The 15,879-nt window shown below is 36.2% G+C and overlaps 1 protein-coding gene across 1 annotated transcript; it reads left to right on the forward strand.

Annotated features, from left to right (window-relative positions):
* The first annotated feature begins 9,599 nt into the window (after positions 1–9,599).
* Positions 9,600–10,852, forward strand: LOC104047760 (melatonin receptor type 1A). The gene has a single exon (XM_009508113.2). It carries the CDS (start codon positions 9,729–9,731, stop codon positions 10,461–10,463), a length of 735 nt encoding a protein of 244 aa, XP_009506408.2. The 5' UTR covers positions 9,600–9,728; the 3' UTR covers positions 10,464–10,852.
* The last annotated feature ends 5,027 nt before the right edge of the window (positions 10,853–15,879 follow it).

The raw sequence follows: 15,879 nt of genomic DNA on the forward strand, positions 1-15,879 counted from the left end.
TCCAGTGTTCGACTAGGTCTGGTCCAATAGTTGTAGTAAATTTCTTAAGGTTTATAAAACTTTTTACAGAGGAAAGGAGCTACTCATCATGTGGTTTTCACTCTCTCTTAATCCAGAGTTGTTATTTTCCCATTTCATTTTCATAAAAAGGAATAGACAAATATTGGAGAAGACATGTATTAAGATTCTTGGCCTTGCTGCCACGCATATACAAGTTCCACTTCTTTGTCATTCCTTTAGTTTCTGGTGCTAAATGCATTTCTAATACTATAGAAGAGCAGGAGCTCTTTTAACCAGCAGTTACTTTCATCAACAAACCCCACTAATATTGCAATTAAAATAGCACTTATTCTAGTGAACTCCCTATGATACTTGACACGATTTCACTTGCCCCTTTGTGGTATGGGACCGTTCAACTTCTGGATTTTTGCTGTAACACAACAGAGAAAATGAAGAAATGAAAGGGAGGCAGGAAGAATGGGAGGCAGCTGGGTCTTTGACAATGACGCAATGGAATATCCCCTAAAAATCAAACTGCTAAGGTGGGAGTGTAATATGATAGTCTCCTGTGTCTTCTCACCTTTTTTAAGGAACTTGGGCAAACAGAGAGAGGAAAGGACAGGAAAGATGGGAGGAAAAAGGCTTCTGTCAGAAACATAAAAGATTTTGGGTTGTAAGGCAGTAAGGAGAGAAAAGACATGGGGTGATGGAATACATAAGAGAAAGAAGAAAAGGAATCGAGAAATAGAGAATGGACAGAGGAAAAGAGAGTAAATACACATGCGTTGAACTATCTATAAGTGATACTTTCTATAGTGCTACTTTCTAGTTTCCTGGCAGATATCCTAGCATTGCTGATTTTAGTAGAAAGAACTGGGAAGACTGTTTTAAGAACTCATTTCATTTGCTGCCTACTGCGGACTCTGTAGTTAAATGTGGGATTGACTGAATGACCACCTATTTTGTTATTAGTCATGTCAGAAAGAAAATGGATTATGTTGTACCCTTGAGAGTTTTTTTAACTTCTTTTTCTTCCCATGAATAATTCTATGGACAAATTCAGCCACAAAATCCTGTTACATAAAACAGCGACTTTCAAAGATATTCAGGAAAGGGATTTCATGTTTGCAATATTATATACAGCATAGAAGTCTGCTGTCAGTTGTATGGTTGCACCTTCACTCTCCTGTTTTCTCCTACTTGTTTTCTCAAAATACATATTAGAACTTGGAAGGGAATAGGCTGTATCTTCCTATTTTCTAGCCCTGATCATGACTGGTCTATGATATTTTGTACAAATACAAAACATAACTATATTTCACAAGCGTCCCTCTCTGCCTTTTCCTGTTTTTCCCTTTCATTTGTTTTAGTCTCTGAACTGTATTATTAGTTTTATTTATCTGAGCTCTGTGATAGGACCATTTTTGTCCTTCCAATTATTTCCAGTCTCTAATGCAAACACAGCTGAAGGGGGGAAGAAGTACTTTTACGCTGATTCTGCTGTGATGCAGTTCAGTAGCATGATCCTCTGACATCAGCAGTATTGTTATTCTAATCAGTTTCATACAGCTTGCTGAACTGTGATGACAACTTTAGTGTTCTGTAACATCTAGGCGATACCTTGTTGGAAAACAGGCTGTTCCGCAGGATTTTTTTCTTCCCAAATGAATCATAGAAATTAGAGATAGAAAAGATCAAATCAGAAGTGGTAATATAATTCCCTTCTGTCAAAGTGGATAAGTTACTCAGGCAAATCTATTTGGTCTCTGAAATATTGTCATCACGGTAGAAGGGGCTGGTGTTTAAAGGGAATAGATGTCCTGACCTTGAGAACACGCCAGCCCAGTGAGCTGTAGAAAGAACAGTCCAGGCAGATACCAGAGCCAAAACCAGGCTTGCAGAACTTGAGACATCCACCATTACGTCTGCCTACCCTGGTTCCTAACTTCCACCTGCAAGACAGCAGGGTTTGTTGATTCACATCAATGTCATTACAACCCTTCTTGGTATTTTATGTTATGTCTTATTTCACTGTTGGCTGGGTGGGCAAAAAAAAACTAAGTTAAGAATTATTTAAACAAAATTACATCTGAACAGATTAGTTGTCATGACTTCACATTTTGGTGAAAAACACCCACAGAACTGAAAAAACAACTTTACACACTGAATGTGTGTGCACTTAACTACACAATATTCATTCTGAATATCAGGATATGCATATTGCTTTTCAAACTTTTGTCAAACAACAATTAAACTGTTTATTTTATCAACATCTACTGGAGATTTCTCAACGAAGCATTTAAAAAACTGAATTCCTCAGTTTCAGGACTCCTTATTTAACAAGAGTCACTTTCAGCTATTATTTCTGTATTATAAAACTACAAAACTGTATGACAGTGCCAGTTTAATACAATCTTGTTACCAAAGTAAATATATATTATCTAGGTAGTACTATGATAAAATTTTAGAGGTTTCCATAAAAGAACAGAAGTCTTGTTCAATTTGCTGCTGCTTCTAAAGTAAAATATCTTGGGCATGAACTTACTATGTAGAGGCTCAAAGCCTCATGGCACTGCATAATGTAGCAGAAAGATGAGTGTATCTTGAGATTCACTGGTAGCTCTGGCTGCTATTATTTAAAGTCCTTTTTAAAACTGCACTCTTAAACATCCTTCAGAAAGACCCAAACCCTGACCACCTTTAAATTTTTAAGTTTAGGTCCACAAAATATTTCCAGTCAATTCCTATCTACTCCTACATTAGGTGCCTAAATGTGCAATGGGAGTCTAGGCCTTTTCTTTACTGCTGCTTTTCTCAGGTGCTTTGTATTTCACATCAAACAAATTCATCCAGTGGAGAGCATACCCAGAAATACCTCAGTCTTGCCAGTACTGAGATATTCAATATCCCATGCACCAACTAAATCTACTGCCTAGTACAAACTAAGTATTCATATCATGTGAGAGGTCCAATACAAGAGACATTTTCAAAGCAGCCCTAACAGGTCATACAAAACTGCCAGAGGCAAGGTACATCCCCAAGTCTGTAGCACTCATCCAGCATGTGGATTCAGTTCCTTTCTCTGCCTGACAGTAAAACTCACATCACTTTCCTCTCATGACTGAGACACCAAGAATAGCACTGACAAGTATTTTTAGACTGTAAGGAAAGCAGTAGCTGTCTTGCTTACACGTGTGCCATGGGACTGCAGAAAAAGATATTAGGTGATAAAGTCACAGAAAACTGTATGCCATTCAGCATATCTGCAAAACCACTTAATCACATCTACATACTGTTTGGCTACAGTCAATTTGGACCTGATAACAAAATCCTTCATTCTCATATTCTGAGTATTATATAATTCCTTACTACCATTTTCTGCCAATTACTCTTTCATGCATCTAATTTTCTTGGCCAGAAGATGGCATAGGCATTTCAAATTAAACTGTTGCTGCAGCTTCACTGGAAGTTTCTGTATGACAATTATTATAATCTAAATACAGTATAACATTTGGTTTTCAGAGTGCATCAGTATGATTTTTTATTTATGATCTGCTAAATATGTCAAACTTTCTTCAACTTGCAGCACCCTGTAATAAAGTATTACAATATGGATTATTCTGATAACACGTTTTTTAACAAATCTATTCTTCCATATCTGTCAAATATACTGTTACGTAGTTCTCCAGGCATCCAGACATTTAAGAGTCAGCACCCTGAATTTCTATCAGCTGAAGTTAAAAGTTGAGGTTACTTAGGTCATTACAGTATCTGAACTGTCTATGACACTCAGACTGTCTACCTTACTAAGATTAGAAATGAGTTTAAACCGTAAATATTTAATACTCTCTCCTCAGTGCTAACAAGTTGTCCTGGTTTAACCGCAGTCGGCAGCTAAACTCCACACAGCCGCTCACTCTCCCTCGGTAGGATGGAGGAGAGAATCAGAAGGGTAAATGTGAGAAAACTCATGGGTTGAGATAAAGACAGTTTAATAGGCAAAGCAAAAGTCACACACACAAGCAAAACAAAACAAAGAATTCATTCACTACTTCCCATCGGCAGGCAGGTGTTCCGCCATCCCCAGGAAAACAGGGCTCCATCACATGTAATGATTACTTAGGAAGACAAACACCACCACTCTGAACATATCAAACTTATTCCTTCTTCTCCCAGCTTTATATACTGAGCATAACATCATATGGTGTAGGGTATCCCTCTGGTCGGTTGGGGTCAGCTGTCCCAGCCGTGTCCCCTCCCGGCTTCTTGTGCACCCCCAGCCTACTGGCTGGTGGGGTGGGGTGAGGAGCAGAAAAGGCCCTGACTCTGTGTAAGCACTGCTCAGCAGTAACGAAAACATCCCTGTGTTATCAACACTGTTTCCAGCACAGATCCAAACCAGCCCCATAGTAGCTACTATGAAGAAAATTAACTCTATCCCAGCCGAAACCAGCACACAAGCTACGTGCCTGGTATCATTAAAGCTATAGGCAATTGCCATATTTGTAATTACACAGCTGGTTTCATTAGTGTCCCAACTAGATGATAGAGGGTCAGAAAACCCCTTCTATTTTGTGACAGAGCTGCACATTTGAATGAGCTTTTAAGAAAATCACTAAATCATACAAGGTCTTTTTTCATCCTAAAAGTAAGGGGAAAGGTTTTCCTACATGTGCTTAAAGCTAAAAGGTTCATTGTGGGCTTTAAGCCATTCAAATTACCCTGCATTACCACCTGCAGCTTCAGGGTTAATTTGCTAATGAGAAGCAAAACCCACAGGCCCATCACGCTATTCAAATTTAATGTGCACGTGGACTTCTTGATTCAGGCCAGGTTTATAAATAGTGCCTTTAGTTTAAAAATAGGCTTTTCAGATCTAAGGGAGTTGATATTATGATCTGTAAAGTGAATGAAGCTCCCAGGAGTAACTGGAGCTTATGTAATATTTATTCCTACATTTTTTGCTCAGCTGTTTTGTGCTATTTTGATGCTGAGCTGCAAGGACTGTTAGTTTCTTAAACCTTTAAAATCTTTCTTCAGTGAAACTGGGACTGTCTGCACAACTGCTTGTCTGGGTAACCTTACTTGGCTTTGGGGTTTTGCCTAAGAAATAGTGGTCACTGAGCCCACTTACAGGTATTTAGTAATTGTTATTCCGTGTGACCTTTGTGGAATCCCAGACTGTACAGCAACTTTCCAATGTTAGATTGATTCTAGAGAGATTATGGACAGATCTTTTTCTTAAAACATTATGACTCATTGAGGTCCCAAGGAGAAGGGTTACTGAGCCTGTAGAGCCAAGCTCTGTCTCCAGATACATGAACAAGGATATTTTGTTAAATTTGCATTAGGCACTCACAAAACCAGCTTTCTCTCCTTGATTTTGTAGTTTGTGATGTTTTAAAAGTGAAATACCGGTGCTATGGAACAACATTCAGGGCAAAAAGGTTCACGGAATGTGAAACAAATCTAGTGTTAATATTTGTCATTGAGACATAATTTTGTGTATGGAAACAGCCATAAGAAAAGCAAAGGCCTAACAAAATGCTTTTCTAAGGAAGAAGTTCAGCTCTTAGTGGCAAAACAAAGCATATAGTATTGAATATTATGCTTAGCCTTCTAATTTTGCTTTCTTCATAAACTAGCCCATCGCAGTATTTCATGTGATATCTTATGTTCTAGAATCAGAGACTTACTCCTACCATTCAGCTGTGAAGGGGAGTTACTAGTTTTCTAAACCAGGTGTTTTTGCCAGCTATCTATCAATGCTGTCACTTTTGCTAGTTTCAAATGTGCCAGTACAGTGCTGTGCTCAGCTTAAATGAGTTACCACATTTAAGTTTTCTGCTGCAGGCATTTACTAGCACGCACCTAATCTTAGTCTTGTTTTCAGCTAGTAGCATAAAACCCCAGATTAACATTCTGAGCAAGAGCTGGATTAATGAGAAACATTTCAAAATGCTAAAAAAATTTCTGTAAACTATCCTTGAAGAAAATTAGTAGAAGTATTCGAGTCATCAGATACCAGTGCTTTAAAATATAAATAAAAACTTTGGTGCCATTAAATATATAAAAACTGTGGACATAACAATATTGGCAATATGATATTTGAATACATCACAAATTCTAGAAAACCTGATCCAAATTTATAGCAAAACATCCTGTTAATTAAGCCTAATTATGAAACAATCAGAAATGACTGTTAGCATACCTGGCAATATCTGACAGGTGATAAAAAGACAGTAGATAAGAGTGGCACGGACCTGGTAGTTAGAAATTAAGTTCAATCTTGAAACTGGTCCAACACTGTAAATGTTTACACTATCCTCTTTGCTAAAGATATACTTAATAAGTACATGTTAGAGGTCTGAGTTGATGGCCACTGAAACAAAAGCTTCATAAGTGACTTCAATGATAGCTGCATGAACTGTTTAGTTGATGAACCTAAAAGCAAAAGCATCTCCAGTTAGCATAAAGATTTTAAATCCTTCTTAGCTGAATTTGATGCAACCTGAAGTACTAATGCATAAACAGGAAATGTAACATTATATACTTCAAAATGTAGCACTATGATGAAAACTCGATGATGTCAGGAAAGTATTTGTTGTAAGAAGCCAATACATTATTTATATAGGAAATAATTTGAAATAGGTGAACAGAAATAGTGACCTAGCAACCAATATTAAAAGGCACAGAAATATCTTGGGAAAAAAAGGAGGAGAAATAGTAGCCTTACCAATTTTGTCAGAAAACTGAGATGTTCTCTAAAATTAATTAAGATTTCCTTAGTACGGAAAAATTCTAGCTGGAGTCCCTAATGCTTTAAAACATTGTTATTTTGTTCCATAGATAAGCTGTTTCCCTTTTTTACAATTGTTTTTTTTCTTTTTTTTTTTGGCCAGGCTAAAAGTTTGGGGAGAGGTAAAATGCTTCACGGTGTCAGCACTTGAGGAAAGAGCTCTGTAGACCACATCTCCCTCAATTCTAAAATTGAAGAGAGAATTTGTCCTTTTTCATCTGCTGGCAAAGTGCTCAGCCCTTCAGTCGAAGTCTATGGGAGGCATTCACCACCACTTATACTAAGCAGCTGTAATTTCTTTTTGGTTAATATTCTGCACTTAAGTTGCTAGAAATTTCTGGAAACTTTCTAATTCTCATTAACTTCAGGACATACTTAGCACTAAACGTAGGGAATAACAACCCAAATAGTAATTTCTATATGTTATGCTACTGATACAAACAACCACACCATGTAGTTCTTATCTGATGCTCTTATATTCTTTTTGGCATCATGAAAATTAATCCCATAAACATTTTTTTAATAATCTGTCAGGGTAACATTTTTTACCTGCAGTTTATGTTGGAAAAGTCAAATTTTCTAGAAGAGCACTTGTTTGTTGTTTGTCACTTTAATGCAGTTTTTTATTCAGCAGGTAGGTCTCATGTTGGTATGTATTTGCTGAGCAGAAAGGTGTCTTTTTCAGTAAGTGTGGTGAAAATGTTTAATGGAACTTTGCTTTAGACTGCATCTAACAAAATAGCCTGCTAAAGCTGGTTACCAGTAGATTTTCTTTCTTCCCACATATATCTGTATCACATAATTTGCTTAAACTTTTTAAAGTTTATTTGACTTATATCAAAGGCAAGAAATTCAACCACTACCTCTTCAGTTCAGCTACCTGGTGTTAATGTACACTAATGCATTCTTTAGTTACATAAAACATATCTTTTCACAGCAATGTAATCTCACTCTCAAAAGAGAATGAATGCTTTTTGTTTAAGGAAGAGATATTAAAGATTTTTATTTTGTGGCTTTTTAAAAAAATGGTTCAGTATGGAGCTTCAGGCTTTGTTTATACCATTCTGTTAAAAGCCAACTCTGAAGATAAAAACTAATTTTTCATATATCTATTTTATGGTATACATTCACCTCTACAATACCAACTGTTCCACAAACAGAAGAGTTTAATTTCATGATATGCCATAAAATATCAATATTTTCCACTAATGGTGGGTGCCTAAATCTGGGATGATATTTTTAAATTGTGTATTATATAACATATGAAGGCTCAACTTCATTTCAGATCCATCTTCAGAGCCTGAAAATATGCAACAAACATATTAATCCCAAATAAATTTTTACTTGAATTTTCTATTTTATCGTAATGACAAATTTTCTGTACTCACAAGGAAAATGTATCTGAAGTCAACTTTGAAGATAACCTTTCCTGAAAGGCAAGTTAAATGTCCTCTCTGCAAGCAGGTATCTTGTTTCCAGGCAGTTTCTAGCCCATTGCCTTGGTCATCCAGCCGACATGCTAACCGTGAGCTGATAGCCTGGGACTTGGTTTCGAAGTTCAGGATCTTGTTAAAAAGACAGGCTCCCAGGATGTCCTGCTAGCCTTCAATTTCCATATGAAACAGCTTGTATTTCCAAGACTTTCAGTTTGTCACTCTACAGCAGCCAACTGAGAAGGTAAGCTGGGACAACCATGGCGCACCAGTTTGTGGAAGACTGAAATTTGGCCGATTCAGAGACAGAGTGCCTACTCTTCTTAGATTCAGTTGTTCCCAAAGCACAGGGTTTCTAAAACTATTCAGAGAAAAGTATACCACCTATCTTTCAGCAAAGGGAAAAAACACCACACACTTTTACCTTTGTTCTTACAGCTGAATCTTTTGCCTCAAGTGGGTGAATAACCATAGTATTAGCAGTACGACTGGAGAGCACCACCAGAAGTTTCAGTGGATGGCAGAGAGAAGTGCGGGATGGACAGTCTCCAGCGAAGTAGAAAATTTATAAACAAATATAAATAGGGTTCTTCTAAGTATGACATTTAAATAAGTGTCCCGGTTCTTTGTCCCATCTGGAGTTTATATGGTGAAAATTAATCAAACCTGCAATATTCTGGGCAGGGAAAAAAATCCTGCCAACAGCAACTTTTCATTTACTTTCCACTTCTTGATTCATAAGATAAACACAGAGCTCTGAGTTTCATATAGTCTCTCTATCCATTCTTGTATCACTTGTGACTATGTCAAGGGTAAATACCGAAAGCAATGTTTTTTTCCCCTTGTCTTCTGCTTAAAGGAGCTCTGGTGTTTGTGCTGAAATGATCTGGAATTCTGCCAAAGCCTTCAGGATAAGCATATTTCAGTCTGGCAGTGAATTCCCGAGCAAAAGAAGAAACAACTACAGACATCATCAAGAGAGAGATATTTATAAATCCAGATACAAAATCTATGAAAAGTAGTGTTGCAATCTTTTCGCTGAGGCCATTTGTCCCAGCTGCCACTAGCATAAATATCAAATGTGGTACTTTGTGCATGTAGCAAAATTTAAACAAACAAAAAAAAAGCATCCTGAGCCATATAATTTCTATGGTTTTCGCTGTAGGTGTTTACAGGTTTAATATTTCTACCTGGTGATTTAAAGCATAAGATTAGTGAGAGAATATGCATATTAAGATATTTGAAATATATATTAAAAAAAAGGTTTTGAGAATCAGCAGCTAAGGAAAATATATTGAGAGCAGAAGAAGGAGAAAAGAGAAAAGAAAACCTAATACTTGCTTTTTTATGTTTATTTTACAGGAAATGTGTTTGTTGTAAGCCTGGCAGTTGCAGACTTGGTTGTAGCAATCTACCCATATCCACTGGTCCTCACATCTGTATTTCACAACGGATGGAATCTGGGATACCTTCACTGCCAGATTAGTGGCTTCTTGATGGGCCTAAGTGTCATTGGATCCATCTTCAATATTACAGGCATCGCTATCAATCGGTACTGCTATATCTGCCACAGTCTTAAATACGACAAGCTGTACAGCGACAAGAATTCATTGTGCTATGTTGTTCTTATCTGGGTCCTAACATTTGTTGCTATTGTGCCCAACCTGTTTGTGGGATCGCTACAATATGATCCCAGGATTTACTCATGTACATTTGCACAATCTGTGAGCTCAGCATATACAATAGCAGTTGTGTTTTTCCATTTCCTGCTTCCCATAGCCATAGTTACTTTCTGTTACTTGAGGATATGGATCCTGGTTATTCAGGTAAGGCGAAGGGTTAAACCAGATAACAACCCCAGACTGAAACCACATGACTTCAGAAACTTTGTAACCATGTTTGTGGTATTTGTACTATTTGCATTCTGCTGGGCTCCTTTGAACTTTATAGGCCTTGCTGTGGCTGTCAATCCTGAAACTATAACCCCTAGGATTCCAGAGTGGTTGTTTGTATCTAGCTATTACATGGCATATTTCAACAGCTGCCTTAACGCTATCATATATGGACTCCTGAACCAGAACTTCAGAAGAGAATACAAAAGAATTATTGTCACTTTCTGTACAGCAAAAGTTTTTTTCCAGGATAGTTCTAATGATGTGGGAGACAGGATGAAAAGTAAACCTTCTCCATTGATTACAAACAACAATCAAGTGAAGGTGGACTCTGTCTGAAAATGGGAATCTTACTGTCACTCAAGAGCATCCAAATAAAGTATCTGTTTTGTTAGACCTTCTGTTAAATATTATAGTGAAAAATCTCTTCTACACTGAAAGCACTTTGATCAAATTCCTTGCATGGTATTTGGGAACTCCAGTTACAGAGCCTTGACATACAGATCCTGTTATACAATGGTATATCTCTCATACAACACGATTATATCCTTGAGGGAATTACAAAATTATGCATGGATACTTTTTTTCATTAAATGCAGATAAACAACTAGAAACAGATTGAAACAGAAGTATCCACATTGCCTGGCCCAATAAAAGAAATCACAAAACTATTCCTAGTACTTTCTGCCTGCTGCTTCTGGCCAGGTTATGGTCCTGATTCTAAAACCTCTGAGAACTTCTTTTAGAAAATTAAATCAGACCATTATGAAATATATTAGGAAATGTGAAGTGAGAAATCAAGGTAACTGAAAATTCATTAGTATTTTTGATACGTACCTCTATATATATTGTTTTGCTCCTAACATGGATATGATTATTCATTTTTTTGGAGATTAAACCTCACCAGCCCTCCTAGGAATGGTATTCTCAATTGACTTCACAATTTTAAAACAGCTTTTCAGAGGAGAAATATTATCTTCAAAGCTACAAGGGCAGGAGGGTAAACAACAAGGAAAGAAAAGAGCCATGTTTCATCAGCACAAGCCTTTTGGGCACTAAAAAAAGGTGTAGAAGGGGTGGGAAGAGAAGTATAAACCACCATTCTTTCTGAAGAGACAATAGTTCACGAAAGCGGGAGGAGCCCCAGAGGAATTTCTGGGGAAACACCTCCTAGAAACATAAGTAAGGAAGGACCATTATTTGTCACTTGTGTACAGTACAGAAGATCTAAACCTCTGTGAGAAAACGATTAATGTATTTAAGAGGGACAGTGGGTGGGGATGACAGTTTTGCCTGGTTAGTGCAATCTTACCCTCACAAACCCCTGGGAAATAAGAAATATTCACAGGATGAGAATTTAACATCTTTCTCAACTTGATCTCCTGAGAATAGCCTGAGACTATAGGTTATTTTGTAATCTGTCACAGATACGCTTTTCAAAATAATAAACAGGTGTTTACCACAATGATGAACACAGTGTAATAACCTAGAACAATTAGACACCTTTAAATAGAAAAGAGAAGACACTACTTCTGACCCTGGTACATGGAGGAACATATGACTCTCAGGACAGGACCTGCTGTGTGGACTTTCCACTGTCAGCAGGCACCTCTTCAGTGAGGGGAAGCATACTGTAGTGTTCAAGTACACTTGAGCTTTTCCAAACCAATTCCAATCATTTCAACTGGACTAAGAGTTTCTGAATAGCCATCAGACTTCTGTTAATCTGTATTAAAATGTGGACTTTACCCAAACAGTTCATTTAAATTATTACTTGCTGTACTGGAGATTTTCTTGAGCTTATATGTCTTAGAAACCGACAGTCACTCTATGTTACATAATTCCTTAAACTACATACAAATCTGTGGTGGTTTAACTCTAATTAACTAAAAATAACTCTAGCCCAGACAAAACCAGGACAAAATTTAACAGCATTTCATCTTTCTTGGACCATAGATTAGCGTACCCTTGACTTAATGATAAACTAAAAGGGAACAGATTCATATTTACTTGAAAATCCCACTGACACTTAGTCAACTGACCAGTTTCTTACCTTAAATATAGGTGCCTCATGTCAAGTTGACAACAGAACTAATGAACAATGTTGTAAAACCCTGGAGATGAGCTAGCAAGTCAATGCACTGCCAAGGTGCTTGACTCATCTTTGTTTACATTTGCCAGTCAGAACCACTGTGTAAATAACCAGCTCTCTGCTATTGTGTGGTATCATCATATGATGTGATATGATACAACATGATTAACAGCATGAAGTGTATCACAGCTTTCTTCACTGTGATTTCATCCTTAGAGGATGCTTAGCTCTGTAATTTCATTGCTTTGTGTGTAGTGATTTCAAAATAGCAAGGGAGGCATGACCACCTTATAAGAAAAGAAGTTTTTCATGTAAGAAAAAACACTATTTAAATTCTTACAAAACTTGCCTTATTTAAACTATATTTTCAATGAAAATAATGTCTTATGATGCATCTAATAAAGTAGCATAAAGATAGTTTAAATAGCTTAATTATTAGTAAATTTAGAATTCTCAAAGATCTTTCACTTGCCATTTCCAACAGAAAATTTACATGTTTATCATGTCTACATATTTATGAGCCGGTTCAAGATACTGTATCCAATATTGTGGGTTATGTGAGGAATTAAAGTCCCCGGTAATTCACAAGTGCTAAAATATATTTTTGATGATAATGAAAATGGTTTGCTATATGCAATAAAACACGTTATACCAAAGGTATATATTTTATTGAATAGGCCTATAATAAAAATGGACAGTGTTTTTCAGATCTGATATTTTGAAATATTTGTATTAAATCTAAATCACAGAAATGTGCATGTTGGTGATGTTATGAGCTGCTAAATATAGCAATAATTTTAAGAAATTAATCTCTTGCTCTTCTTTGGGGGGAGGGATGGGTGTTAGACTTTAGAATTTAATTTAAATTGGAAATATTTGCTGCCCTCTTCAAATTAATTTTGCATTTACTGCCATTCTGAAGCATTTTTAGGTAAGATTTGTAAAATAATTAATTACAAAAGTGAAAGCGTAATGATGTCTAACTGCAGTAATGATTTCTTTTAATCAGATTCTATTGCTTCAAAGGAGTCAGGTGATTCATGTAAGACAATCAGTAGCCTTGTCAGCTGCTCATTGACAATGAGCATGATAATGTAAGTCAGCACCTCACAAGATCAGTCTCTTCACGGTCAACATTAAAATGACTGATGAAAATAATTGTGGTTTCCATCCATTCTAAGGAAATCGACTTAGAAACTGATCCAAAATTAGTTGCTTCTGTGCAAGTGGATGAGTCCTGACGTGTTTTTTACATTCCAAGTCATTACATATTCCCCTGTATTGAAAGGCTAGCATAGCACAAATACATTGTTTAGAGCTCTATCTGGAAGTTTTAGGTAGTGTATTTGTCCTATAGCAGTCATCAGCACTGGACAGACTTAACTCTAAAACATGTGTCTTGGCAGTCTACCACACCTGCAGGGACCCCTCTCTTTCCTACTTCCTATCCATTTCTGGTCTGAGCTGCAGTGAAGCCAAAGGACCTCTGTGAAGAAGTGAAGCCCCTGTACGCAACAGACTGAAGACTTCTAGCCTAAATAACCCTGACCTGATCGTACAAGAATTTCTCTCTTATACTACTATCTTGATTATATGATCTTATATCACCACATCTTGAACCCTTACAGACAGCTAGTTTTAGTGGTTGTCATCTTCATTGCAAACTTCACATTAACAAGGAAGGTTTGGCATTATGTCATATTTACCAGCAAAGAGAATATTAATGAATATATTAAATCAATTAACAGGGTATTTATTGTAGTTAAACTGTAACTGTATGCAACAATGTAATTTTATTTGGAATAGCTCACTTGAGAGTGCTTTGCACATTTGCTTCTTTCACTGGGCTAGTGGAAGTTCATAGATATGAAGTAAGTATATGTTATTTCAATAGGCATAATATACAGCAATTATTTTACTTGTTTTGTTTTTCTTCTTATGTGTTTTAGAAGGTAAGTCTTTGAATCATCCATAATAAACATACTGTTGTAATCAATCTGTATTGCAGTGTATAGCACATCCTTCTATAATCAGTTAATATCACACCTTTTCCTTCCTTTGAAATGGTATCATGTTAAATCTGATTAATTATGACATACTGAAGGGAACTGTTATTTCCCTTAAACTGCACCGAAAAAAACCCCAACCCAACCAAAAAAAGCTCTTTAAAATATAATACACAAGTACATAAGTATACGTGGTCACCAAACTTAAAACTGAATCACAGAAACTCTGTTTGAACATCTTGTTCACAAACTAGTAATACAGATGGACTGTTATTCTTTAATTCTTTTCTAATAACTGCACTTTCTAAGTATCATTAATATGGTTTACAAATAGTTAAGAACTACAGATGTCTGTTATCTTGTCACTGAGGCTTGGGAAATCGCACATGCTAAAGCCGAATTTCTTGGAAGAAAAAGCCTGGCTTATAGCCCATGTACTGTATCTCCAATTTTGCCTGTGTGAAGTAAGAATTTCATTATGTGGTTTTATGAATTTACTAATTAAAAACATTATTCCTACCTCAAAGATGTGTCTGAGAGATTGCAATAAAGAATAGGGTGGAAAAGACTCCCAGTACCAGTCAATAGCCTTTAGAATGTTAAATAGAAATAAAATTCAGCAAAGTACATATATTAATAACAGTCACAGAAAATATTTGCCCAATTCAATAAAATACTCATCACTCAATCCATCCCTATTACCAAACACTGACCAATACATGCATATTTTGAGAAGCTTGTAATTCATAAAAGTATATACTGATTATCCCAAAAGTTAGAACCAAACAGTATCTGAAACACAATGTCTCATTGTCAGTTCACATAAACCAGCACAACTTCATTGATTCATGCCAGCTGAGGGTTTTGGCATATTAGATTTCATAAATGTAAAAATTAGCTATTTTACACTATTACACAAGCAATATATGTTTCATTTCGAAGGAAGTCATCAGTTGTCATCTGTCCAGGTTGTGGGAGAATGTGAATTTGCCTGCTAAACATCTGCAAAATTAACCTCATTCAGTGGAACTCTTTCTGTGATTTGTCACTTTTATAAGTAAATATATTAAGTCAGCAGTCTTTTATTGATCATGTATGATCTGGAAATGTAAAACAGAACTAATCCAACACTGCACTCTGACAGACAAAGGGCATAGTCATAAATCATTTGTTTCAAGAAACCGGCAAAGTCCTTTTTTTCCCTTACTAGTCAATAACTGCTGATACAGTAAAAAGTATATTTTAAAAATATAACACAGTCAAATCCTAAGAAAGTAGGGTAGGTTAGGATGGGACAGAGGAAGACAGCCACTCAAATTACAAAGTCGGCTTAGTTAACAACAGAAAAACATATGTGGGCAAGAATGACATAAAAATAATAAGTTCTACTAAGAGTACATTAATGAGATACTTTTGTTCACCTTTTAATGATACATTTTCAGATACTTAAAAATTCACATGGAAAAATGTCTTTAAGGCCTTTGTGATTATTTTTAAATTTACATAAAAATATTATGTAGATCTGTGGATTATATATTCACACTTTACAACCTTAAAGTCATGCAGAAAGACATGTCCTACAAATACTACATTCAAGTAGATGTGTACATCCAACATAAAGAAATATAGATACTACCAGCACATTAAACCATCTATA

The sequence above is a fragment of the Phalacrocorax carbo genome, chromosome 4 (genome assembly GCF_963921805.1).
Source record: "Phalacrocorax carbo chromosome 4, bPhaCar2.1, whole genome shotgun sequence".
Lineage (NCBI taxonomy): Eukaryota > Metazoa > Chordata > Aves > Suliformes > Phalacrocoracidae > Phalacrocorax > Phalacrocorax carbo.